General features: G+C 37.0%; 1 protein-coding gene across 3 annotated transcripts in view; it reads right to left on the bottom strand.

Annotated features, from left to right (window-relative positions):
• Positions 1 to 10,202: 10,202 nt before the first annotated feature.
• FAM214A (family with sequence similarity 214 member A) overlaps positions 10,203 to 27,473 on the bottom strand; it is a 97,225-nt gene continuing 79,954 nt past the window's right edge. For all 3 annotated transcript variants that reach the window (XM_036735110.1, XM_036735111.1, XM_036735112.1), the window contains exons 9-13: positions 27,222 to 27,330; positions 21,648 to 21,806; positions 15,679 to 15,747; positions 13,272 to 13,471; positions 10,203 to 11,202 (exon numbers count right to left, since the gene is read on the bottom strand). In XM_036735110.1, the coding sequence (XP_036591005.1) occupies positions 11,049 to 11,202; positions 13,272 to 13,471; positions 15,679 to 15,747; positions 21,648 to 21,806; positions 27,222 to 27,330 (691 nt within the window). In that variant the 3' untranslated portion in view covers positions 10,203 to 11,048. The remainder of the gene's footprint in view (positions 11,203 to 13,271; positions 13,472 to 15,678; positions 15,748 to 21,647; positions 21,807 to 27,221; positions 27,331 to 27,473) is intronic.

The raw sequence follows: 27,473 nt of genomic DNA, 5'->3' as shown, positions 1-27,473 counted from the left end.
GTCTGGCCTGCCAGGGACCACATCCATCACTGTGTTATAGAGGAACAAGATGAGAAGAGAAGTTAGAATCCTCTAAAGCTCAACCAAGTGAACATAGTGCCAGGATTCAGTTAGAGAGATGATTGGAAATTGCTGTGACCAAACAATGAGCAGAGGCCATGAGAACTGTTGGTCTGTGAACTTGTGAAGGGAGATGGGGCCTGGATGGTCTTTCAGGTCCCTTCCATTTCTAGATCTATTCTACTATTATCCAGAGGTTGTAACAATTTTTAAGGAAAAGGATAGAAGCCTTGCATTATTTTGCGGTGTAGAAGGAGGTGTGAACAAATATTTCTTATAGCACAATAGTATTCTATTACCTTCATATACCACAGCTTGTTCAGCCATTCCCCAATTGATGGGCATCCCTTTGATTTCCAATTCCTAGCTACCACAAAAAGAGCTGCTATAAATATTTTTGTACATATGGGTCCTTTTCCCATTTGTGTGATCTCTTTGGGATACAACCCTAGGAGTGGTATTGCTGGGTCAAAGGGTATGAACATTTTTATAGCCCTTTGGGCATAGTTCCAAATTGCTCTCCAAAATGGTTGGATCAGTTCACAACTCCACCAGTAATGTAACAATGTTCCAATTTTCCCCCACCCTCTCCAGCATTTATCGTTTTCCTGTTTTGTTATTTTAGCCAATCCGACAGGAGAGAGATGGTACCTAAGAGTTGTTTTGATTTGCATTTCTCTAATCAGTAGTGATTTCGATCATTTTTTCGTATGTCTATAGATATCTTTAATTTCTTCCTCTGAAAACTGTCTGTTCATATCCTTTGACCACTTCTCAATTGAGGAATGACTTGTATTCCTATATATTTGGTTCAGTTCCCTGTATATTTTGGAAATGAGGCCTTTATCAGTGACACTAGCTGTAAAGATTTTCTCCCAATTTTCTGCCTCCCTCTTAATCTTTGTTGCATTGGCTTTTTTTTTTTGTATAAAAACATTTCAATTTAACATAATCAAAATTATCCATTTTGCATTTTGTAATGCTCTCTATCTCTTGTTGGGTCATGAATTCTTTTCTTTTCCATAAATCTGGTAGGTAAACTATTCCTTGCTCTCCCAAATTGCTTATAGTTTCATCCTTTATTCCTAAATCATGAACCCATTTTGACTTTATTTTGGTATATGGTGTAAGATATTGGTCTATGCCCAGTTTCTGTCCTACCATTTTCCAATTTTCCCAGCAGTTTTTGTGAAATAGTGAATTCTTAGCCCAGAAGCTGGCCTCTTTGGGTTTATCAAAGAGTAGATTGCTATAGTCGTTGACTTCTCCATCTTGTGTACCTATCCTATTCCACTGACCCACAACTCTGTTTCTTAGCCATACACACACACATATACACACACATATAAGACAATTTAAGACAAGAAGGAAACATCAAGTGGGACAGAGATGCAAGCTCCTCCATAGAAGACACAGAGGAGCAGACGCTCTCCCCTCATTCCCCACACTCATGTCTTTCTGTACTATCTTTTAAGTGAAGTCTGGACATACAAGCCCAATAAGCCAGGCAATAGTGGTTATAACTCTAGGGCCAAAGTCCCCTCTGAGAATGATACCTAGGGATACTGGGGGAAGATAAAGCCCTCAGTAGGACTACGGAAGAGATGTTGCCAAGGAGAGATGATAAAAACAAGTTTGGTCAAATACTGGGGTAGTTATAGAGCATTTTCTTCTGCCTCTCCCACCCACACCCCTCCTACTTACCCCTGAGGGTAAGAAAACTGGGAAGTCCTCCCTGGATAGAGACTATCTGAAAACAACCTACCAACACCCCCCTCCCCTGACCCTTCTATCTAGCACAACAAAGGCTAATTTCGCAGGGTGGGAAGAGGGCAGGATGGAGGGGTGCCATCCCCATTTCCCAATCACATATAAATGCATGCAAATGTATGTATGTATTAAGACAGCTCTAATCCCTCCCCTCCCCACCCAGAGAATTCCTTGGGGGGGGGGAACAAAAACAAAGACGCTGGAATAGAGGAGACAGAAGTGGGGCTTCAGTGGCCAAGTAGTGGGAGTACCTGAGTCCCAGAGGGGCAGAGCCAGCAGGGGTCAACACCAGGAGCCCAGACGTACTCTTGCTCCCCCAGGGTAAGTGCCGGACACGCAGCTCAAACAACAAAGAGCTGAGACCATTGCTGAAGAGCAACAGTGCTGGAGAACAACCCCAGGGGAAGAGGAGATTGTGGGCAGCCAGACCCCCTCCCCCACACCTTGGGAAACTGAAGGCTATAATTCACAAAGCCAACAATGAGACTTACAATCCCCAGAATAAGAAAGCTGGGACAGAGAGCCCTGAGCCCCAAAAGCAGAAATTTATTGTAAAGCCAGGAAAAGGCTAACCCACATGAACACAAAAAAAACGAGGACCACTGATTCTTTTTATGGAGACATGCATGATCAAAATAGCAATTTGGAAGAGGATAACAGTGACACTATACCCACTTCTGATACCTCAAAAGGTAATGTGAACTGGTCTCCAGCCCAAAAAGCATTACTGGAAGAGCTAAAGGAGGATTTAAAAAACCAAATTAGGGAAGTAAAAGAAAAAATGGAAAAAATGGAAAAAAAATGGAAAAAAATCCACCGACAAAATCAAGTCCCTAAAGATTGGCGAAATGGCTACGGAGATTCAGAATCTAAAGAGAAAATGACACCCTGAGAGATAAAATCAACCAATTGGAAAAGAAGACTCAAAAACAAAATGAAGACAGTAACTTATTAAAAATTAGAGTTGAGCAAGTGGAAGCTAATGACTCTATGAGGCATCGAGAAGTAGTAAAACAAAATGTAAAGAATGAAAAAATAGAAAAAAATGTGAAATATCTGATTGGGAAAACAACTGACCTGGAAAATAGATCCAGGAGAGACAATTTAAGAGTTATTGGTCTACCAGAAATTCATGATGAAAAAAGAGCCTTGACAGTATCTTTGAAGAAATTATCAAAGACAACTGCCCAGAGGTCCTAGAACCAGAGGGCAAAATAGTCATTGAAAGAATTCACCGATCACCCCCTGAAAGAGATCCCAAACTGAAAACTCCAAGAAATGTTATAGCCAAATTTCAGAATTACAAAATCAAGGAGAAAATACTGCAAGCAGCCAAAAAGAAACAATTCAAATATCGTGGAACTACAGTCAGGATCATGCAGGATCTTTCAGCTGCCACTTTAAAAGACAGGAGAAACTGGAATATGATATTCCAAAGGGCAAAGGAGCTGGGACTACAACCAAGGATCAACTACCCAGCAAAATTAAGCATAATTTTTCAGAGAAGGAGATGGACATTCAACGAAATAAGGGAATTCTAGACCTTCCTGATGAAAAGGCCAGAACTCAATGGAAAATTTGATTTCCAAATACAAAACTCAAGAGAGACATAAAAAGGTAAACGGGGGAAAAACCCCCACAAACCTTATTAATCAATATGGGCAAATTATTTGCATCTTTATATAGAATTACATCATCTTATGTATGTTTTATATGTATACATACGTATGTCAATCTTGAGAATAGTACAGCTATTATGACAATTGAAAGGGATACACATAGACTGTGAATATCTGTATAAAATAACTGATATAAGGATAAAAACCATAATTAAGAGGTGTAAAGGGAGGGCTTTGAGAGAGGAGGTAAGGAGGTAGTAGAAAAGGGTAAATTACACCAAATGAAAAGGCACAAAAACACATTTTAGTAGAGGGAAAGAAAGGAGGGAGAAGAGCAGTATTTGATTTTTACTGTCATCTGATCTGGTTCAAGAAGGGAATAACATACCCCAATAAGTATAGAAATCTAACTTGTCCTACAGGAAGTAGGAGGGGAAAGGGGGAAAAAAAGGGAGGGGGTGGTCAGAAGGGAGGGGAGAAGTAGCAAGTGGGAAACAGTAAGACAAGGGAGGGAAATAAAGAGGGAGGGTAAACTGAGGAAGGCGACAGTCAAAAGCAAAACGTTGTTGAGGAGTGGAAGGGGAAAGGGAGAAATAAAAGCATAAACGGGGGAACTAGGATGGAGAAAAAGACACAGATAGAAATCATAACTGTGAATGTGAATGGGATGAACTCTCCCATAAAACGGAAGCAGATAGAAGAATGGATTAAAAACCATAATCCTACAATATGCTGTTTACAAGAAACACATTTGAAACAAGGGGATACACACAGGGTAAAGGTAAAAGGCTAGAGTAAAATATATTGTGCCTCAGCTAAAGTAAAAAAAGCAGGTGTAGCAATCCTAATCTCAGACAAAGCAAAAGTAAAGATAGATTTAATTAAAAGAGATAAGGAAGGACACTACATCCTGCTAAAAGGCACCATAAACAATGAAGCAATATCATTGTTTAACATTTATGCACCAAATGGTATGGCATGCAAATTCTTAGAGGAGAGGTTAAGGGAGTTACAGGAAGAAATAGACAGCAAAACTATAATATTGGGAGACCTCAACCTTCCCCTTTCTGAACTTGATAAACCTAACCTCAAAATAAATAAGAAAGAAGTTAAGGAAATGAACAGAATTTTAGAAAAGGCAGATATGATAGACCTTTGGAGAAAACTAAATGGGGATAAAAAGGAATATACTTTCTTCTCAGCGGTACATGGCACATACTCAAAAATTGACCATGTACTAGGGAATAAAAACCTCACAATCCAGTGCAGAAAGGCAGAAGTAGTCAAAGCATACTTTTCAGATCATGATGCAATAAGAATTATTTGTAACAAAGAACCATGGAAAAATAAGCTAAAAATTAATTGGAAACTAAATAATCTAATTCTAAAGAATGAGTGGGCCAAAGAACAAATCAGAGAAACAATTAATAACTTCATTCAGGAGAATGACAATAATGAGACAACATACCAAAACTTATGGGATGCAGCAAAAGCAGTTCTTAGGGGAAGTTTTATATCTCTAAATGCTTACATGAATAAAATAGGGAAAAAGGAGATCAATGATTTGGGCATACATCTGAAAAAGCTAAAAAAAAGAACAAATAGAAAATCCTCAATTAAATATCAAATTAGAAATACTGAAAATCAAAGGAGAGATTAATAAAATTGAAATCAAGAAAACTATTGAATTAATAAATAAAACAAAGAGCTGGTTTTATTTTTTTTTCTTTTTTAGATCTGACTTTTTTTTAATTTAAATTTATTTATTTAACATATTTAGTTTTCAGCATTGATTTTCACAACAGTTTGAATTACAAATTTTCTCCCCATTTCTACCCTCCCCCCCACTCCAAGATGGCATATATTCTGGTTGCCCTGTTCCCCAGTCAGCCCTTCCCTCTATCACCCCCCTTCCCTCTCATCCCCTTTTCCCTTCCTTTCTTGCAGGGCAAGATAAATTTCTAGGCCCCATTGCCTGTGTATCTTATTTTTTAGTTGCATGCAAAAACTTTTTTTTTGTTTTTGAACATCTGTTTTTAAAACTTTGAGTTCCAAATTCTCCCCTCTTCCCTTCCCACCCACCCTCCCTAAGAAGTCGAGCAATTCAACCTAGGCCACATGTGTATCATTATGTATAACCCTTCCACAATACTCATGCTGTGAAAGACTAACTACATTTTGCTCCTTCCCAACCCATCCCGCTTTATTGAATTTTCTCCCTTGACCCTGTCCCCTTTCCAAAGTGTTTGTTTTGATTACCTCCACCCCCATCTGCCCTCCCCTCCATCATCCTCCCACCTTTTGTTTTTTTTTTTATCTTCCTCCCTCTTCTTTCCTGTGGGGTAAGATACCCAACTGAGTATGTATGGTATTCCCTCCTCAGGCCAAATCTGATGAGAGCAAGGTTCACTCGTTCCCCCCTCACCTGCCCTCTCCCCTCCTCCCACAGAACTGCTTCCTCTTGCCACCTTCATGCGAGATAATCCACCCCATTCTATCTCTCCCTATCTCCCTCTCTCAGTATGTTGCTCTCTCATCCCTTAATTTCATTTTATTTCTTTTAGATATCTTCCCTTCATCTTCAACTCACCCTGTGTCTGCTCTCTTTTACATATATATATATATATATATACACATACATACACACATACATATACACATAGATATATACATACAGACACATTCACTTATATATATATACATATATATATATATGCATATTCCCTTCAGCTACCCTAATACTGAGGTCTCATGAATCATACATGTCATCTTTCCATGTAGGAATGTAAACAAAACAGTTCAACTTTAGTAAGTCCCTTGCAATTTCTGTTTCTTGATTACCTTTTCATGCTTCTCTTGATTCTTGTTTGAAAGTCAAATTTTCTATTCAGTTCTGGTCTTTTCACTGAGAAAGCTTGAAAGTCCTCTATTTTATTGAAAGTCTATATTTTGCCTTGGAGCATGATACTCAGTTTTGCTGGGTAGGTGATTCTAGGTTTTAATCCTAGCTCCATTGACCTCCGGAATATCGCATTCCAAGCCCTTCGATCCCTTCATGTAGAAGCTGCCAGATCTTGGATTATTCTGATTGTGTTTCCACAATACTCAAATTGTTTCTTTCTGTCTGCTTGCAGTATTTTCTCCTTGATCTGGGAGCTCTGGAATTTGGCGACAATATTCCTAGGAGATTTCTTTTGGGGATCTATTTGAGGAGGCGATCGATGGATTGTTTCAATTTCTATTTTGCCCTGTGGCTCTAGAATATCAGGGCAATTCTCCTTGATAATTTCTTGAAAGATGATATCTAGGCTCTTTTTTTGATCATGGCTTTCAGGTAGTCCAATAATTTTTAAATTATCTCTCCTGGATCTATTCTCCAGGTCAGAGGTTTTTCCAATGAGATATTTCACATTGTCTTCCATTTTTTCATCCCTTTGGTTCTGTTTTTATAATATCTTGATTTCTCATAAAGTCACTAGCTTCTACTTGCTCCAATCTAATTTTTAAGGTGGTATTTTCTTCAGTGGTCTTTTGGACCTTCTTTTCCATTTGGGTAATTCTGCCTTTCAAGGCATTCTTCTCCTCATTGGCTTTTTGAAACTCTTTTGACATTTGGGTTAATCTGTTCTTTAAGGTGTTATTTTCTTCAGTATTTTTTTGGGTCTCCTTTAGCAAGTCTTTGACTTGTTTTTCATGGTTTTCTTGTATCACTCTCATTTCTCTTCCCAATTTTTTCCTCTACTTCTCTTACTTGCTTTTCCAAATCCTTTTTGGGCTCTTCCATGGCCTGAGACTAATCCATATTTTTCTTGAAGTCTTTTGATGTAGGCTCTTTGACTTTGTTGACTTCTTCTGGCTGTATGTTGAGATCTTCTTTTGTCACCACAAAAGGAATCTAGAGTTTCAGTTTGAGTCTTGAGTTCATTTTCGCTGCCTGTTCATGTTCCCAGCCAACTGCTTGACCCTTGAGCTTTTTGTCAGGATATGACTGCTTGTAGAGAGTACTTTATCCCAAGCATTAGGGTCCAAACACTGCTGTTTTCAGAGCTACTTCTACTCCACTGTCACCCCAGGCTCTGTCACAGCAGCGCTCCTCCTCCCCAAAGAACTGCTAACCAGGACCGCAATACAGATCCAAGCAGGGCACAGCAAGAGAATCTTCCTTTGTGCTCACAAAGCACTCCTTGCACTCCCACTCTGATCCGCTGCTAAAATCCTCCCACCATGTAAGCCAGGGACTTGGGAAGCAGCCTCAGGAGTTTGTGCTGCTGCCACCACCACCACTGCACCACCTCTGCCACCCCCCAAGGCTGGTGATCAGACCACTCTGAACTTGATTTCGCAGTTTGCCCCAACCTGCTCTTTGGCATTTGTGGGTTAAGAAGTCTGGTAACTGCCACAGCTCTGTTTCATGGCCCCAAGGACTGTTCTGGCTGCCTGATTCTGGGTCTGGTCTGTCCTGGCGCGGCCCACACCAGGCTGCCCTCCACTCTCAGCACCATGCCATAGACTCTACCTGGCGACCATCCAGGCTCTCCTGGGCTGGAGACCTGTTTCCCTCTGCTATTTTGTGTGTTCAACAGCTCTAGAATTTGTTCAGAGCCATTTGTTACAGGTGTTTGGAGGGATTTGGGGGAGAGCTCAAGCAAGTCCCTGCTTTCCAGGTGCCATCTTGGCCCCCCCCCCCACCTCTGCCAGTAACTGACTTTTTGGACAGGGTTTACCTTTTTCCTGAATTTTTAAGGAAAATACTATTATAAGGCCTACTAAATATGGTAAATTACTTATTATCAAGTTATTTCCATAAGCTGGTAGATGATCAACAAAAATAATGCTTTATCTATTTTCAATGAATACAGTGAATAATCAAGTGCCTTCTCAGAATCCTGTTCAGCTAACAGGCATTCCCTACAGTGAAAAATCTCTCTGTTGTCAACTTCTTAAGCAGGAATTACTCGACTGGACAGAAAAATAAGCAAACGAACAATCCACTGCCTTGTGAATGTTATCCATCACCTATAAATTAGTCCAACTATTCTGGAAGCAATTTGGAACTTGCCCTCAAATGCACTAATCTGTGCATACTCTTTGATACAGTGACACCACTGCTAGGCCTATATCAAGAAGTCAAAGAGAAAAACAATCCACATGAATAATAATATTTATAGCATCTCTTTTTGTGATGGCAAAGAACTAGATACTAAGCGGGGGTATGCATGAATTGGGGGAATGGTTGAATAAATTATGATATATAAATGTAATGAAATACTATTGTGCCTCAAGTTACTTCAGGGACTGAGAAACCTAAAATTTCTATGAAACTATTGCAGAGAGAAGTGAGCAGAACCAGGACAATTTATACAATGACATTGTAAAGATAAACTTGGAAATACTTAATAACTCTGATCACATCTCCTTAGGACAAACAATGAAGCACTCTACTCACCTCCTGAGAGATGATGAAATCAGAGTACAAAATGAGACACATATTTTTGGGGATATCCTACGTGGGAACTTGTTTTGTCTGATTATGCATATTTGTTATGAGGATTTTGCTTTTCTTTTCTTTTTAAAATAGGGGGACTGAGGAGAGAAAATAAATTTTTAATTGAAAAAATAAATTAAAAAAGAATTAAATTTAAATTAAATGCAAGTAAGAGATGTAGGAGTTTGGTCAATGAAAAGGTAAGGAGTGAAGGCACTTGTGCAGCACCCTCTTTCTTCTACTCTTATTAAAAGTATACTTCTTTTTAATGCAGGCAAACAACATTAAATGTTTTTAACCATTTGATACTTTTTACTCAGAAAAAAAAATCAATTTAGTGATTACATTTTTAAAACTTTCACTTTGCCTGGTGGCACTATACATGGCACGGTGCTCTAACAGTACTAAGGAAATATTAGGATTTCATTGTATTAAAGAAGCTGCTACTTCTCCTTGTCTACATACTTTTTCATCACAGGTAATATTTGTTCCTATGGGACCCAGGCTGAATATGAGGAAGAAATAAACTCCTTGCTACAAGGACCACATGAAAACTCTGGGAATAACAACCTGAATTATAAAGGTGCTGGTTACTGTTTGTGCTTAGTTTCTGCCTCACTGCTTAGGATATTCCCTAACTCTAGTTGTTCTGCCTTTGTTAATCAGATAGTTTTCTGTACCATGATATAACACTCCAGACCTGATTTTAATATCCTATGATTACTGACTTTAGGGGTACCACCCTTAACCAAGTCCATTCTTGGGCTTATGTTGTAGTCCCCTTTGCCTTGCCTTAAGGTTTCCCAGAATTGGTTCTTTGCCCTGAGTGACCTGCTTCTCCTTATGGTCCCCAAAGCTAGGTATTTAAATCTGCCCTATGTGGCCTTTTGCAAGATAGAGGAGACAAAGATTTCCTCCTCTAAGCAGGCAGAAAATGCCACAGTAGATCTGGTGAAATCCAATGCCTGGTTATAGAAGGGCTCTGAACATAGATGATTCCTCCAGTTGGCTGCTACTTTCCTTCTTCCTTGAAACAGGGAAATGTTATATTTAGTTAATGGCTAACACTTTTATCCATGAATCTGGCAGTTGCCCAATCAGAATGGAAATTGATACTAAGCTACCGGTCACTCATCTAACCAGGTATAGGATCACTTAAGGAAGAATAGAAAATGGCCCTTGAATGTCCATACACAAGAAAATTAACACTCAGTCAAATAGTAGAAGTAAATGAAGATTCTCATTTAAAAATAAGGCCAAAATACACATTTTTAAAAGTTTTTGTTCATATATTTACGATATAAATACTAATTTGTTTTCAAAGTACATACTCTTACAATTTGAAAAAGTTATCAAGCATGGGACAGTAACTTAATGTAAAAACTCTACACTGGTGATTAAAGGAGAAATCGAACTGTTCTTGGCATGAGTTCCTAAAAGGAAAGCAACCAGGGAAGCTATATATGAAGTAGTGTGAAGATGTGAATTATGCAAAGTCTTTAAAGCAGCATATCCTGCTTAGACTGCAATACTGTTTCAAGACTGGTATGTGAGAAGCACTTAGGATAAGATGTTTGAAAAAGAAACTTGTAAAATATATAAAAATGAAAGTACACATGCTTGCATAGATAAGGAAATCCAGAAGTTTGTTCATTTTCAATAACTTAAATGAATATGACTTAAAAACACATCACACAGAACTAAAGACTTGTGCATATATTTCAGATTTCAACATTAATGTCAAAAATACATATTATGATTTTACACAGGATTTGTGCTACATTAGAACACTAGACAAATATCACTTTAGTATTAAAGGAAACATTAAATATTAAATAACTGAGAAATAAAATGTGTAAACACTAACCTAACTGGGGATTTTGCTATTGCAACACATCCAATGAAGTGGTTTAAACAGTACAAAAAAAGGATTAGGACTTAGGTATGTGTTTCCAGTCTATTTGGAATATATGGAGCTCATTCCAGAAATCTTAATGGTCCAGGGTCATAGGAAAGGATTCACTCTCTTGACTGTAATTTGGTACATTCCGTTCTATGCCATTTTTTGCTCTCAAACTTGACTATTGAGTAAATACTTCAAATTTTTACTCCTTTTAACATCTTGGTGAAAACTGAGGGTTTGTTGGTGATTCAGTGTATGATTTGAGTTCATATGCAGCACCGCTATCAACTTCCATGGACTTTCTAGAGAACAGGAGCCGAACATCTCTATGGAGGTAGATCTTTCCAGATTTAGAGCTCTGGAACCTAAACAATATAAAACAAAATGTAATATTTTAACATCATTTAAGAAGAAGTGCTAATAATTAAAAGTTGAATAACAATATACTTTGAAAGCAAGAGGAAATTCACTTTTAGAAGTACTTTTCAAACATGTTTCAAATACGTATTTCACTCTGTAGTTGCAGCTATCTATTTTAAGGATGAACCACTTTAAGCTGCTGGACTTCAAATTCTTCATCTATAAAATGAGTGATTCTGTGTTCATAAGCAGTCACATTTTCAGGGGCCAACTTACATTGGACAAATTAATCAGAACAGTCCACTTGTAGAACCCTTCTAGTCAAAAGTTATTTCTCCTCCAACTGAACTGTCATATAGTTTGCTTTTATGCTATATTTTCATGTTATATTTTGTATTAAAGTGTACATTAAAAATGCACATTTTCTCAAGTCTACTAGTTTGTAAGGTCCTTGAGAATACAGGGCCTATGTCATTCATATTTGTACCTCTTCCAACACTTAAGACAGTATCTTGCACATACTAGGTGTTCAATAAATGTCAGCCAACAAGCATTTATTAAGTGCCCCTAAGAACTGGGGACACAAAGAAAGGCAAAAAACAGTCCCTGCTCTCAAGGTGTTCACAGCCTAATACAGGGAGACAATGTGTAAACAGCTATGAACAAACAAGCTATACAAAGAATAAACTAGAGGTAATCAACAGAGGGAAGGTATTAGTATTAAAAGGATCAGGAAAGACTTCTTGTAGAAGGTGGGATTTTATGTTGGGAATTGAAGGAAAGTCAAGTGGCTGAGATGAAGGAGGAAAGAATTCTAGGCATCAGGAACAATGACTCAGAATACCTAGAATTGGTTTTTAGATTTACCTCTTTTTCTCCAATCCCACAGGAACTACCTTCATCTCTGATCATCTCACATTTCAAATGTTATAAATATTATCTCCTAATTGCCAATTTTATCTCCTCTCCCCCCCACCAAATTAGTCTTCCTAAAATATCTTTTACTCATACTACTTTTCCACAACTACTTTCTATTTCTTATGAAATCAGGCCTGAGTCTAGCAAGCGAAATCTATCAGGTGGTCTTCTACCTATCTAGCTATAAATCTACCTACTCTCTAACACCAGTTTCTGTTCCAGTTAGGCTGGTCTTCTTGCCTTTCCTCATGCCCTTTTTCCCCAATATAAAATACCTCTTCCCCTTCAGGTCTGGGTTCCAAAAGCAATGCCTTTTCCTGTGCCAGACATCATGATGCCTGATACATTCATTCACATATGGTGGTTAAGAGTTTCAAACCAACCCAAATAGATAATATACTGGTTTTGCTGTCCCCAGATTTCCTTGCCACAGTAGCCTATTTCATAATTTTCTGTCTTATGGCTCTGAACTCAGACATTGTAAAAGCTGCTACTGATGAAAGAAAATGTTTGAGACCAATGACAATAAAGAAGTACAGCCATTACAGTAAGCACTACCTTAACCACCATCAAGTCAAGGAAGAGACACACATGTTAGCTATGTAGAGATCATTCAAACCATCTTTTAGACCTTCTGTAGTGCAGCACCTTACACATACTGATCTTTATAACAGAGCTAAACATAAAGGAAGGTTAATAAATATTTTTTGACTGAAAAAAGTCAAGAAATGATGCTTAGAGAATTTTGAATGGAACCATTTTAGCCAAGACAGAGATACTGTTCTAAATTAAATTTTTATATACCAATAAAAGAACAAAGGAAATTAAATATTAATACATCCAAAATGACAAAGAAAAGAGAGTATCAAAAGAGAATAGCAACAAACCAATCATAGAGAATTAAATTAACACTTCTGAGTTACTCACATTGCCCCCAAACTGTGCATCTTGCTTAAACAGCATCTTTTCACACAAAGAGAATACATGACCATGAAATACTCACAGATAATAAACTCCTATAATCAAGCAGTAATAACAAAAACTACTTTGGAAGCTGGGCCTAGAATTCTTAAACTCTTCTTAAACTTAGTCATTTAAAAATCTAACCCATTTCATGAACTATCATTCATGTTTCCATTTTCATCTGAAAAGTTACCTCAGATGTATGAGGTAGCGTAGTAACTTTTCTTCATTATGTCGAATGTTCTCTTTATTAACACTTCTCTTCATTTCTTTTTTTGCAGGAACAGAAAAAGTTCTTTGTCGTAGGAATGTCTGATGATTGGCTGGCATATCTCGTAAGTCATATATCACAACAAACATCTTCACCACAGTCTTGTTAGGATTAAATAAGGTCTGAAGAAACAATAAAAGTTACTTATTAAAGTTATAATAAACAACAAATCTGCACCAAAATTAAAACAGGCTTTATAAAATAAAGTGATCTCCTTGGCCTTACATTCACGTCTGGAGACTCACGTAAGTTAAAATTTCATAAATATCTGTAATCACACATCTAACATTTAAAGAGATAACCCAAATTAAATTTTCCTTTCTTCACATTACTGGAATTAAAAAGGAGCCCTGAAACAAAGCAGTACATTTCGAAACAATTTCTCATATTCCCCAAATCTACCCAATATTGTCAGGTATTCTTTCAATCCTTGTCTACATTATAGTTTTGAGAAATGTTTTAAAGTGACTAACATCCTCATAGTTAAAATTTTCCAGCTTAGTGTTTTTAACTATTAAATGTCAAATATAATTTTTGCAAAATAGAATTTTGAATACTATTTTCAAAGAAAAGCTTTAGCAGAATTTCCCACGTGAAACTTGAATTGGCCAGCTGAGAAAATGGCAATCAATATAATTATAAAAGATTCAACACAGAATAAATTATCTTCTCACACATTCATTTCATACTGGATTACTACATTCAGTTGTTAAAACTGCAGGATGAATTGATTAAACTGATTTTAATTGGCAGTTGGTTGTGAGTAATCTGCATGAACACTAGATTATGTAAGGCCAGCAATTTTCAGAAAGAACTCTATTTTAATGCTCTAACCAAAATATCAGTGTATCAATAGTTAACTCGGTGCCAATACTTTTAGAGATCCCATCCATGGCACTGGATTTCACTCACTGAATCAAAATGAGAAATACACGAGTTTTATGATCCAATTTTCAAATCCTAATGAATGAAAGGATAAAGACTTAATACACATAATAAGATAACTACAAACCAGTAAATAAAAACTTCTGAACATGACTTTTTACTACAGATAATAAAGGGCATACTCAAGTTTTCAGGCTTGAAAATTAGACACAAAAGTTGACAGTCTTACTCTGGTGGAAAGCAGACTATCCTTATACTCATGTATTTTATCATTTTCATTATTATCAATATGCTGACTGCTTTACACTGGTCCACACATCCTCAATTATGTATCACTGTACAAAATGTTTTATTAATGAAGTATTAAAAAGATATAAAAATATTATATATTCCTTGCAGACCTGAAACAATGTGGTCAATGAATAAAAGTGGTCTGATGAAATATTAAATAAATCAAAGCCACTGGCTAGGAAAAGGTATCTCTGCCCTACCAGAGGCTTCTTTGGTTTGATCCCTGTCCTGGGGGCATAAGTTTGTCTAGAATAGGCCCATTTAGGCCTGAATACCTCTAGGTCAAATGGCCTGAAATTAAATTGTCCCCAGTCTAGGGGAATACAGGAATTCAAGTAGAATTCACAGTGAATTTGGCTGGTTATCCTGGATTTCACTTGAAGATGACCCAAGTCTTAGGTCTGTAAATCAAACTGCCTTTCTCAGAAATGTCTGTTATCATTCAGAGCTGTTCAGAACTACAATAGTCAGTCATGTGAGGCCTGTTCCACAGGTCTGGGATGGAACCAGAATAACTCTAGCCTTCAGAAGTAAAGCAGATAATTGGCTTATTTGCCTGGGAAATGTTAATCTCAATACAGTAGGCTTTGGGCAGCCTGCCAATGGGTTAAACAGTAATATTGTTTTAAGTTTTTCTATGTAGGGTTAGAACAGAGGGATCAAACATTTCAAATAGCCCATAACACTCTTGAGTGGGGGTTGAATCAGATTAAAATGTAACTGGCAAATATTTAACAAAAATAAACAAAAATGCAATACAACATAGATAATGTTTTGTGCTTCTGAGTCCATATGTGGCTGGTAGGGATTTGTTTTTATTTGAATTTGATTGCACTGTGTTAGAAAAGGGGCTTATCTCCTAAGATGTTTTACAGAAGATATTCAGAGTTTCTACTTTCATTCCTCTGATTTAAATAAATTGTAAAATAACATCTAGTTCTAAATCGTTCACCTTGCTTAGTTTATTAACTCTTTCCTTTTATGGAGGTCCCCAAATGGCCATTTCTGTGGCAAAGCTGGAGAGCTCCAAACAGAGCTGCAGCCCCACTGTTACTTACCAAGATTGTTGCAGCAGCAGCAGGAGGAGCAAGTGCTAAGTTCTATATGTGTGTGAGAGAATTATTATTGCAATTGTAGGCTATAAAACACATACCACTTGTATTGTTCCTGAAGGAGGTACTCGATAACCCCTTTTACCAAGGGACTCTAAAGTAATCACACCCTTAAAATAAAAGAAGACAAATTTAGTACAAAGTAACACATCTACCTATAAAATATATCTATGTGTATATACGTACATATATATATATAAAACTACTGAACTTTCCTAATTATATTTGCAATGAAAGATGAGGTTTACTAATGAAGACTTTACTACTCAATAAATATCCTGCAGTTCTTGTTTAAGATGATATGATGCGCTACATAATTTCAATGATTACATCACTTACATTTTCTATTATGAGATGGAAGATGTGAATAATAAGTTCTTTGGCCTTAGGAAGGGCAAAGCGTTACATCCAAAAGTCATAGTTAGAATGTTAAATAATGCAAATACTAGGATTTTGCAAGGCAAAATGAACAAGCAGAAAATTAGGCAAAGGTACTCTGTCCAATAATGAGGTCAATCATTAAAATTTAAATAGCTGAGTCAAATTATACTAGGATGCAAGTCATAAGAATATCTGGTATGAAAAAAAGATGCATATGGATGCTACATAAATTTAGTGGTTTTGATTTCTGGTCACATCCTTAAAGAGTGAGTTATAGCTTCTAACATATCACGTTTTACTTTATCGTTGTTTTGGGGGAGGGCAGGGCAACAATCAGAGTTAAGTGACTTGCCCAAGGTCACACAGCTAGAAAGTGCGTCAAGTATCTGAGGCCAGACTTCTGACTCCAGGGCTGGTGCTCTACTCACTGCACCACCTAGCTGCCCCTCATGTTTTACTTTTAAAGCAAGATGAAATAGGTGAAAAATGGATGCCTAGTTTCAAAGTCAAGTTACTATTTTTATATAATGTGTTTTGGTATGTATCTAATAAAGAAGGCAACAGTTCTTCTATATAATAAAATGCAAATAATCCCTTCACTTTATTCTAGACTCTTCAGAATCTTAAGTACAGAATCCAGTTTTATTTCATTGCATTTTAATAAGATACGGACAATCTAAAGAGACTGTTTCCTTGTGAATAAATATCTTTTTATAGGAAGGCCAGTTATTTTCTATTCTACAGAAGACCTAGGGTAAAAAAAAGGGTAAATTAAGAAATTTTAGCTGGATACAAGGAACAAGTTATTAACCAACAGGATGATCAAATGCTGGGAAAGATTATGACTCAATTCCTGTAAATTTGTTAAAAAATGGAGAACCACCTATCCTGCACAGTTTAGTGATCAGCTGTAAGAAGATAGGGGCTAAATTATCTATAAATTATTTATTATCCAATCCTATGTTTCTGTGACCATACGATAGTTTAAAATTGTACCTGTCCAAATGGTGTAAAACATATATACATAAATGTAAATAGTACTATCGTATCAGGAGTTTTCTTTACTGGACAGAAAAGTTGGGGGGGGGGGGTGGGGAGGAGCAGAGAGAAGGCCACAGACATTAATTTCCCAAGCATATAGCACCTTCCTTGATATAGGCCATTTAAACAACACATTAATACTGTAAAAACATTCATGGAGATAGGCATTGAAAACATGCTACTGGTCCCTGGTATATCTTCTAATATAGTCAATTAAAACAAATGGGTGGGGGGAGCTGGGAAGAGGACCAATGAATTACAACTGTGACAAAACAAACAATAACCCTTTATTTATGTTAAAATGAATTTTTAATATAAAGAAGCACTAAATAATACAACTTTTATAGTAAAAGAAAAAAGGCCAGGTATCTGCTTTTAAAGGAAAATAATTCTAGCTTCTCCCCTTATTTCTAATGCAAGTAAGAAAAATAAAGTTTTCTATCAGCTATATTCACAAACACACAACAGATCACATCCTCCAAGTACACATTTCATAACATCCTGAATATATTAAATCTAGGCTTGTGATTTCATTGGTGTAGAAAACCGCCAGTGAGGAAACTCCCTCTACCAAAGTAGCTCAACAATTGTGCTGCAACTGACGTCTTAGGGAGTTGTTGGGGGTACTGAAAGATTCAGTGACTAGCCCATGATCACTCAGCCAGAGGGAAGATTTGAACCCAAGTCTTTGTGACTTCAAGGTTGGCACTCAATTCACTATGTCATGCTGCCACTTTCTTATTAACACATTTTATTTAAGCCAAAACCAAATCCATTTTAGTCAATAGTTTTGCTTCTATCTTATCTTTACTACATGTCTATAGCTATGTATGTATGTAAACATACACATACATAGTAAGCACTGTTTTTATACATTCATTTAGATCACAAATTTGCCTATACTACAATACAGATTGCTTAGTTGGTTGGTTGACCTATCAAAAAGAAAAACTTATAGCCAAGTCATTGTGTGTATACATATTTTTGAATATGAAACCAAAATTAAAACTATGTTAACAGTAAGGATATATAATATAAAAGGGCAAAATGAAATTAAGAGAAATAGCACATGAATTGTTAAAGTACTACTTTAAAGCAATTTCTAAACTTCATGGAGACCAAGGAGCACAGCAACTTATGATTTAGGGGCAGCAATAGATATTAAAGTAAATGTGTGTATTAACATCCATATATTTTACTGTGGTCTTATTCTGATGCCTTATTATTGTAAAATGGTCTGGAGTTTTCAATGACTGCCAGTGGTATATAACCTGACAGCCCCTACACTAAAATGAAATGATTTAGGTGCTGGCTTAATGGCTCGATGTATGTCTATTTCTGATGACCAACCTACCTAAGCTCAGGAAATAGTCTGAACCAGAGTGGCAGCAGAGTGAACAATTTTTTGGCTATATTTACTCTTGAAAACTACCCGCTGAGTTTGTAGAGGAATGATGATTTGCACTGGCTGAGAGAATGTCTACACCAATGGAATAACATCTTTCTTATAGCAATGAAATAAGCACACACATAACAAAAAACTAGTGGCTTTGTGAACTGTATTTCTTACTAGTTAGAAATACACATACCTTTGCAACCTCTACCTACTAGATTTCATTGGATTCTATTAGGAATCATAGAAGATATGCCCACTTGAATGCTTTTATTACCAATTTACTTCGAGATGGCATGCAAGTAGAACTCAAACTTAAGCCATGCGAAACTTGGTCAAAATCCTTCAAAAGAGTGCTTCCAAGTTATTATGGAATAGAAACATGAAATGCTGAGCTGCAGAACAGAAACAGAAACCTCTCTTTTCAATTTTGTCAACTATGGGAGACTATTTTGATACAACAACTATTTAATCCTAAAGTTACAGAGGCACTCACAAATGGCACACCAGAAATCTGCCACTGAAATGGGGTTAACTTTGAGTTTTTCTGTTTTTGTCATTTTTCTTTCATCATGTGATATTCTCCAAGCAGCAAGATTATGCCATATAAAGTCTTATAATAGGTGGAGTCCATTTCCTTTTTTACCTAAAGCCTATGCTAAAGGTAGAAACTAGTTTATCTTTTAGGGAATCTTTCTTTCATTCAATTGTTCAACAGTGACTTTGAATCATATCTAAGACTCTAGAGACTTTTTTTTTTGATGGGTAGGCCCCCTATGAAAACCAAATTATAGAGCAGAGGACTGCCTGGTGAAATAATCACAACCAAGAAAACTGGATGTTTTTAAGCACCACTGTCACAACTTCTTGAAGCCTGATATATTATCCTTTTGCAATTTAGGGATATTCTTATTCAATGATCTGGTACAATTTTAACATAATTAACAGAACAGTATGCATGAATCTTGTACTAATGTAGCCTAAGCAATACATATGATATGCAAGCAGAGACTTACAGGCAGTATCTAGGAGACCCTAAATAGGGCAATACACCTAAATGCTTTAGTGTGGACCAGGGAATCACACAATCCTTAGTGGGATACACTCTCATTTCAAACTTCATTCTTCTAAATTTTAATCCAAGTAGAATGTTCATTTCTACCACCTCTTCCTAATTACCACTCAATGTGTTAACAGCACCAAAAAGCATAATTTTCAATGATATTTGCCCAATTTACTTTTTTACCCTATTTCTGATTTCCACTGCAGTATCCATTTGACCTTAGGACTTTGTTGTTTAATCAATACATCATTAAGATAAGATTGAAAATACTGCAGCATACCTTGCTATCTTGTATTCTTATTCCAGTAGCATATGTGAAACAAGTCAAGCTGCATATCAAAATAGTATCACACACTTTTTTTGCTACTGATCTCAACTCCATGGTCCATTCCATAAATAGCCAGCTATTTCAAATTAGCATGGGATTTCACCAATCCAACAATTAGTTCTTTAAGGTGCTACTGCCAAGATAACAAGACCACTCATAGTTTTCTGTGGTAAGGAACTCAGGTACAATGATCAATGGTATAGATGGGCCATTTGCAGAGGAGGATCTCTGCCATTTTGATACCATCAAAGCAAAGCTTTGGCAAACTGACTGAACAACTTTCTTGCATCATTTCTTATAAAGATTTATAAATGTATAATTGCTGGCATTAAGATCCTAAGCGGGCAATGCTGATATTTGTTGCTATCAAGTATCATAAATTGAACACACTTTCTAATTGTTCTGTCAGTGGTGTCAAACTCAAATAGAAAAAGGGCCACTAGCCTGCATAAAAAGATCCCTGTAGGCCCCTTTACTAACTTAGAAAATCATATATTAACATTATGTATGTTTTACTATATTTTTATTTCTTTTGTTAACTATTCCCCAAATATAATTTTACACTTTAATCTGGCTCAGGCGGCACTGGGGAGGGAGTGTTGTGGGTTGCAATTTGGTCCATGTGTTTTGACATCTTTGTTCCAGAGAGATGAACAATATGCATAAAACCAGTCTGGACCACTTTCTTGAATAAAGATGATCTAATTTTCTGGATAATAGGGCTAGGATACTGAGCCTGGCACAGAGGTTCAACTCGGAATACTATGCTTTTTTCCTCTTCCATTCATTGCGTGTTCTGCATTTTGTCCATTCTTACTGCAACTTAACTTTTCCCCTTTCCTCAATCCCTTAATCAAAATGGCAAATCTGGGAAATTTGAGAAGTTTGGGACCAGGCCAGGAAGTCATCTAGGGTAGCCTGGTGGCTAGGTCAAGTATAGAACTTTTTATGTCTGTGTCAATTTAAGAACTAGGATTCAAATTCAGGTTATAGGATTTCCAAGTCTTATGGTGTTACTATTACCTTCTTGATTTTGTGCCTACTTCTATTTTAACAGATACCCTTCTTCTCCTACTCCACCATTTCCAGAAGTAGTGTCCCTGTGCTGTGTTTTAGTAACAGATTCAGCTTCTCTCAACAATTGGGAGAAGAAGCATGAGGAAGACCAAGTTGCTGAATCCTTAGGAAAAGGACTAGAAGCTCTTGGTTCCACAAATCCATCTTAGCCACCAAACAGACTTCTAGTTTAAAGACTCCTGAGAACCCCAACATGATGTTTTAGCAGCACTGAAAAGACTGGTAACCAAGAAAATGAAGTAAGCAGAGAAATCACAAAGGTTTGGAGAAGCCTTGGCTATCACACCCTTACATCCAGGCCCGCCAGGACAGAAACTACAAAGGGAGGGATTCAATCTAGACTAGGACCACAAGAAATAATGGAGATTTTGCTGGAATGTCAGCTGGGTCAGTCTAACCAGGATGAAGTTACAAGCAGTTTCAGCTAAGGCCTTATCTATCTATACACACACATATATACACATACATACATATATATTTATATTTTTAGAATCATACACAAATCCAAAGGAAGATATATATTACCAGAATGAACTCACAGAAGAAGTATAGATATATGCTGCACTGAAGAAGTGCAGACATGTTCTAGCATAGACTGTGTTCAATGCCTTCAGTTTTCTACTAAGAAATAACAATGCACCAGAAAAAAAACAGTAAAGCTATTTATGAATATTTTCATTAGTGTGGTAGATTCAGGAAGAAAAAGCAATAAAAGTCGTCTACTTGCCATATAAGGAGAAGGGGCATTATCATCTGAAACACTGTAGAATGACACTTCAACAGGAAGTGTCATATGAGTAGGGCAGAAAACTCCACTTGCCCCCACCTCAGCAGTAAAGCCATCAACAATACCTAGACGATCTAATCGATAGTTCAAGACAGATTCCTGTAAAACAAAAATCACGATATAAATTAAAGGTAACTTAAATACTGAACTCATTTTCTAACAATTTATTTATTGTCTTTTTTCTAACTCTCCAGAGCTATTTCACATTCTTCCCTCTCACACTTCCTACATTTCAGCTAAACCGTCCACTAGCTGTTCATTGAATGTGGCACAGCATCTCTCGCCTCTTGCCTTTGCCTTGATTCCCCCACGACGTGAATGAGCTCCTTCCTCACCTCTCTCTAAATGAATGCTTCTCTTCCCTCAAGAGACAGCTACGTGGCACAGCGGACACAGTGCCAGGCCTGGAGTCAGGAAGACTCATTTTCTCAAATTCAAATCTGGCCTCAGACACTTCCAAGTTGTATGACCCTGGGCAAGTTACTTAACCTTATTTGCCTTAGTTTCCTCATCTGTAAAATGAGCTGGAGAAGGAAATGGCCAACCACTCCAGTATCTTTTCCAAGAAAATTCCAAATGGGATCATGAAAAGTTGGATACAACTGAACAACATAACTTCCTTCAAGGCTTCAGGTGTCATCTCCTATATAAAGTCACTTCTAATCCTCCCTGTTGTTCATTTCCCTCAAATTACCTTATCTATACTTATCTGTGTATATATCATATCCCCCAGTAAGATGTAAGGACCTTAGGGAATTTGTTTTGCTTTACATTCGTATCTCCAGTGCTTATGTGATTTGTTAGCACTTTCTGTTCCCTTTTCTGCTACCTGCTCATTGACACCACAGAAAGGAAGAAAGGAAACACAGCATTGGAAGTCATTTTTTAATTTTCTGGTTCATAGGTTATCATGATGGGCAGCCTTGTAATGATGAACCTTTTTGTACTTATTTAGGCTGGTCCTTAGAGGAGAGGCTACTGCAGGGAATGATAGGATATGCAGAAGAGTCTCAGGATTGCTGCTGATTTGTATTGTTTGAAAGAATACCCACAGATAAAATTATAGACAAAGCTGAATATTTGAGACTATATACAGACCCTAATACCTTGCATACTGTAGATTCTGAATAAAAGTTTATTAATTTCTATGCATAAATGCTTTAAGATACAGTGTACTATAGTTAAAAAAAACCCGACACATTTATCAGGCACCAAAGGCAAGTCATTCAAATTCTCTGAGCCTCAGTGTCCTGAATTGTAAAACAAAGACACAACACTTGCAATGCCTAGAGTGGTATGCAAAGTGCCTTACAAATCTTAAAATGTTATATAAATGTCAGCTATTGTTTTTACAACTAGATGACTAGTTTTCTAACTAGTCTGTTCCACTGCAGATTATACCCACCATCCTGTCCAAGTTTTCCATAAATTCTACACAAAAGAGCTACCTTTCTTTCATCTGTAGAAACCCATACAATGCTCCAGACTGGATTACAGACTTTTTGGCCTTTAAAAAGTGACTGGCCTTTGCTTATGCTGGTCACCCTATCTATATTGTCTTTCAACATCCAGCAAGTCTTAGTTCTTCCATGAAGATTTCTCTTACTTTTCTAGGCTACATTGATCTCTTTCACTTTAGGAACCTTACTAACATGTAAGAGAACCATAATTGATTTTTCATGTATTTTTTTTTCTCCAAAACTAAGCTTTTTTACATTCTGTGAAGGCAATCACTATGCTATAAGCTTCTTTATCTCCCACACTACTTATACAACTCTAGGCACTCAAAATATTTTTTTAACAAGCAACCAAAAGATAAATACCAAAGAGATAATTTAATTATCAAATACACAGAATGACTTTTCTTGTTTTCTTTTTTAAATTTATCTTCTTTCATTTGCCACTAATTCATCACGATTCTACAAAGTTAATGTTATCTGAACCTGAAATGCTGACATGTTAATTTAAAAATCTCTCGATTATAACAGTTCAAGATACCAATTAGTATCGATTTGTAAAACCAAACATAAAGGTTTTTAAGGTAGTACCCATAGAGCTGACTATAGATAACGCTGCCCTCATGTTAGTTGGTGAATTAATTTGAGTAATAAGCTTAGACTTTTGATAATGTTAAATGGGCCAACTTATGGAGAATGGGAATGTCAGTACGCTACTTATATCTATTGTAGCACTATCAGACATCCCTCTAACCACCATCATTCCATCAACTTTCTATGCTCTCATGAAGTTTCCTAGGGCCAATGAACAGACATATCCTAGGGTACAAAGCAGAAGCAGAGAAACAAAAAAGCCATCATGCAGCTGAGAGAATAAAACCCACTTCTAAGCTTCAGAGCCCCTGGAATATATACATAGCTGTAGGCTTGACCCTTTAAAGCCAGGATTCAGTAGGGATAAGAGGGATTACTTGAGGTTGAGCACTGGATCACAACAATAGCTGAGATAGGAAGCATGTGGGTCCTAAGTCATAAGATGAAAACTTCCCCATACCATGTGTAGATCAAGAATCCCCAGTATGGCTAGGGCTTGATTAAACTCAAGGGCAATGAGATTGCACATATGACATTGTGTTATGCCAATGTTTCATTAAGGAGAGACATGAGGTAGGAGATATAAACCAAAAAATGATAACTCCCTGAGGATTCTGGTACCCTAGTAGTGGGAGACTGGAAACCAAGAAAAAAAAATAATCATGTAAGGATCCAGTTCTGAAGAAAATTGGGGCTTTAAAGGAGACCCTTCATGCAAAAAGCATAAGGAAGATTTTTGAGCAGGCAGAAGTAGCCAGCCATTGTATATATTGTTTGTACCCTAAGATTGTCTCATACTAAAGAAATGAAAAATAACTACTTATGAAGAAAGTAAATATCAAACCTAAAGACTCAATTTCATTGTAACAAAGATACAATGGGTGAGCAGGAAGGATAAATATTCAGAGGTTCACTTAGAACCCAAAGTCAGGGAGAAGAAAAAACCTCACAAGAAATATCAAGTATTAAAGATTACAATATAAGCAAAATCTGACACACATCTGCCTTTCCAGCATTATACCGTCAAAGCCTGTGAATTTTTCCTTCTCTTGGAGTTGCTGAATTAGTACTAATATTTAAAGTGAAAGTCCTGGGTTTGAATCTTTAGGTAAGAAACTTGACATCAGTGGACCTCATTACCCTCATCTATAAAACAAGGGGATTGGCCTGGAAGAGCCTTATGGCCCCTTCCCAATCTAAACCTATGATATCATGATCTCATGATCTCTGGAACTGATTCTGATCTCTCATTCTGGTGTGAGAACCTAACTCCCAATCCCTAATTCCTTTCTTCACTCAGTGACATTGCTTAATATTCTTTAGCATGAGCTGAAAGCCAAATTCAATTAATTTTAGCATAGAAACTCAATAGGAAGGGCTTGAGGCCTTTCCACCGACAACTACAGGCAAACTTTAGAAACTATACTTTCCAGCTAACATATAATTCAACAAGGTTGGTTTCCCTGAAAAATTTTACCAGGAGAAGTAGGTTCATAATTCCCAACCCAGGAAGGCTGGGCAACATGGAACCCTATTCTAGTGAAAGGAATACACACCTCATCAGGCCTTGTGATAATTATTCCTGCTTCTGAGCTGGAAAATGGCAAATCACTCCAGTATCTTTGCCAAGAAAACCTCAAATAGTGTCATGAAGTCAAACAGGACTGAAACAACTGAACAACAACATCTGGACTCAGGTCTACAGAGACAAAAGTTGACTTTGCTGAGCTTGTCTAGCTCGAAACGTGTGATTCTATGATATCAGGAATTTAGAGAGAGAAGAAAAGAAAGGACCCATGGAAGAACCTTAGGACATTCTCATACTTAGTGGGCAGGAGGTGTAGGATAATCTAGCAAAGAAGACTGCAGAGTGATTATGAACTGGTGGGAAAAGAATACAGAGATTCACAGAACCATTATGCCTCTCCTGCCTGTATTACTGTAATAGGCTCCTAATTGGTCTAGCCCAGGGGTGGAGAACCTGTGGCCTTGTAGGTCCTTTGGTGCGGCCTTTTGACTGAGTCCCAAGTTTTACAGAACAAATCCTTTTAATTAAGAGGATCTATTCTGTGAAGTTTAGATTCAGTCAAAGGGCTGCGCTTGAGGACCTAGAGGGCCACAGGTTCCTCACCCCCGGCCTCTCACCTCTCTAATCCATCCTGCAAAGAGTTGCTAAATCAATACTCCTGAGAACTATATCTGACTATGTCACTGTCCTGCTCAGAAATCTTCAGTGGCTTACTATCTTCTAGGAAAAAAAAAAAACCCCAAGCTCTTCAGTTGGGCATTTAGAACCCACCACAACTTGACTCTCATTTAACCTTTCCAGACTTGTTTCACATTATTCCCCCATCACGCTCTACATTGGGACAAACTAGCTGACTATATATTCCTAGAATTTGACCATCCAACCCTTATCATCTCCATGTGTTTTCTTTTTTATGCTCATACTTTTAAAAATAAATTATTTTTGTGTTTTTTAAAAGCACAGAGAATTTTTAATTCCTTTTCAGTTCCAAATTCTCTCCTTCCTCATATCTCTTCCCCTACCCAGTGAGAAGGGACAAGAAAAACAAAACCTATTATGAATACATACAATTGCAAAAAACATTTCTGCATTAGCCATGTTCCGAAAGAAACGGAGGGAGGAAGGGAGGGAGAGAGGAAAGAAGGAAGGAAGAAATCAAGAAAAGAGGGTAAAAACTATGTGTCAATTTGTACTGTGAATTCATCAGTTCTCTATCTGCAGGTAGGTAGCACTGTTCATCATGAGTCTTTTGGAATTCTCATGTGTCACTGTGTTGATCAGAGTTACCAAGTCTTTCAAAATTGGATATCTTTACAATACTGCTAGCACTGCGTAAATTATTCTTCTGGTTCTGCTCATTTTACTTTGCATTAGTTCATGTACATCTTCTCAGGTTTTTCTGAAACCATCTTCTTCATCATTTCTTATAGCACAAGGGTATTCCACTGCATTTATATACCACAATTTGGTCAGTCATTCCCCAGTTAATGGGCATACGCTCAGTTTCCAATTCTTTGACACCACAAAAAGATTGGCTATAAATATTCTTCTATGGATCTTTTCCCTTTCTTTGATCTCCTCGGGGTATAGCCTCAGTAACAGTATTCTTGGGTCAAAGGGTACGCATAGTTTAATAGTCTTTTGAGCAAAGTTTCAAATTGTTTTCCAGAATGGCTGGCCTAGTTCACAGCTCTATCAAGAGTGCGTTAGTGTGCCTTTTTTGCCACATTCCCTCTTACTTTTATCATTTCCCTTTTATGTCGTCTTAGCCAATCTGACGAGTATAAGGTGGTATCTCAGTATCCTCAATGTGATATGGGAGACTTTAGAGAAAATATAAAACATCTCTCTCCCACAAAATGTTGGGACCTTGACTAAAAGATATCATTCTAGAAGAAACTTTAGTTCTTAAAAATAAGTCAGATTGCACAGTACCTCAAAATTTCCTAGAAGACTAAGACTTGTTATGGGTGGAGCACTAGAACTCAAAAATGGTTTTCCATGGATATCTGGATCATCTTCGATATTTAAACACTGCTGTGGACTGTAAAAGAAGAAACAAAAATCACCAAAACGTCATATCATTCCAGGTTACCTAGTTATATAATTTTCATTATTTTTGTTTAGTTATGGAATTTGTTATATAGAGAATAAGAAGCTTATTTTACATGAAATATTATTCCTGAT

The sequence above is a fragment of the Trichosurus vulpecula genome, chromosome 8 (genome assembly GCF_011100635.1).
Source record: "Trichosurus vulpecula isolate mTriVul1 chromosome 8, mTriVul1.pri, whole genome shotgun sequence".
NCBI classification, from domain to species: Eukaryota; Metazoa; Chordata; class Mammalia; order Diprotodontia; family Phalangeridae; genus Trichosurus; species Trichosurus vulpecula.
Note: the sequence above shows the minus strand (reverse complement) of the source record. Positions and strands in the feature narration are given on the sequence as shown.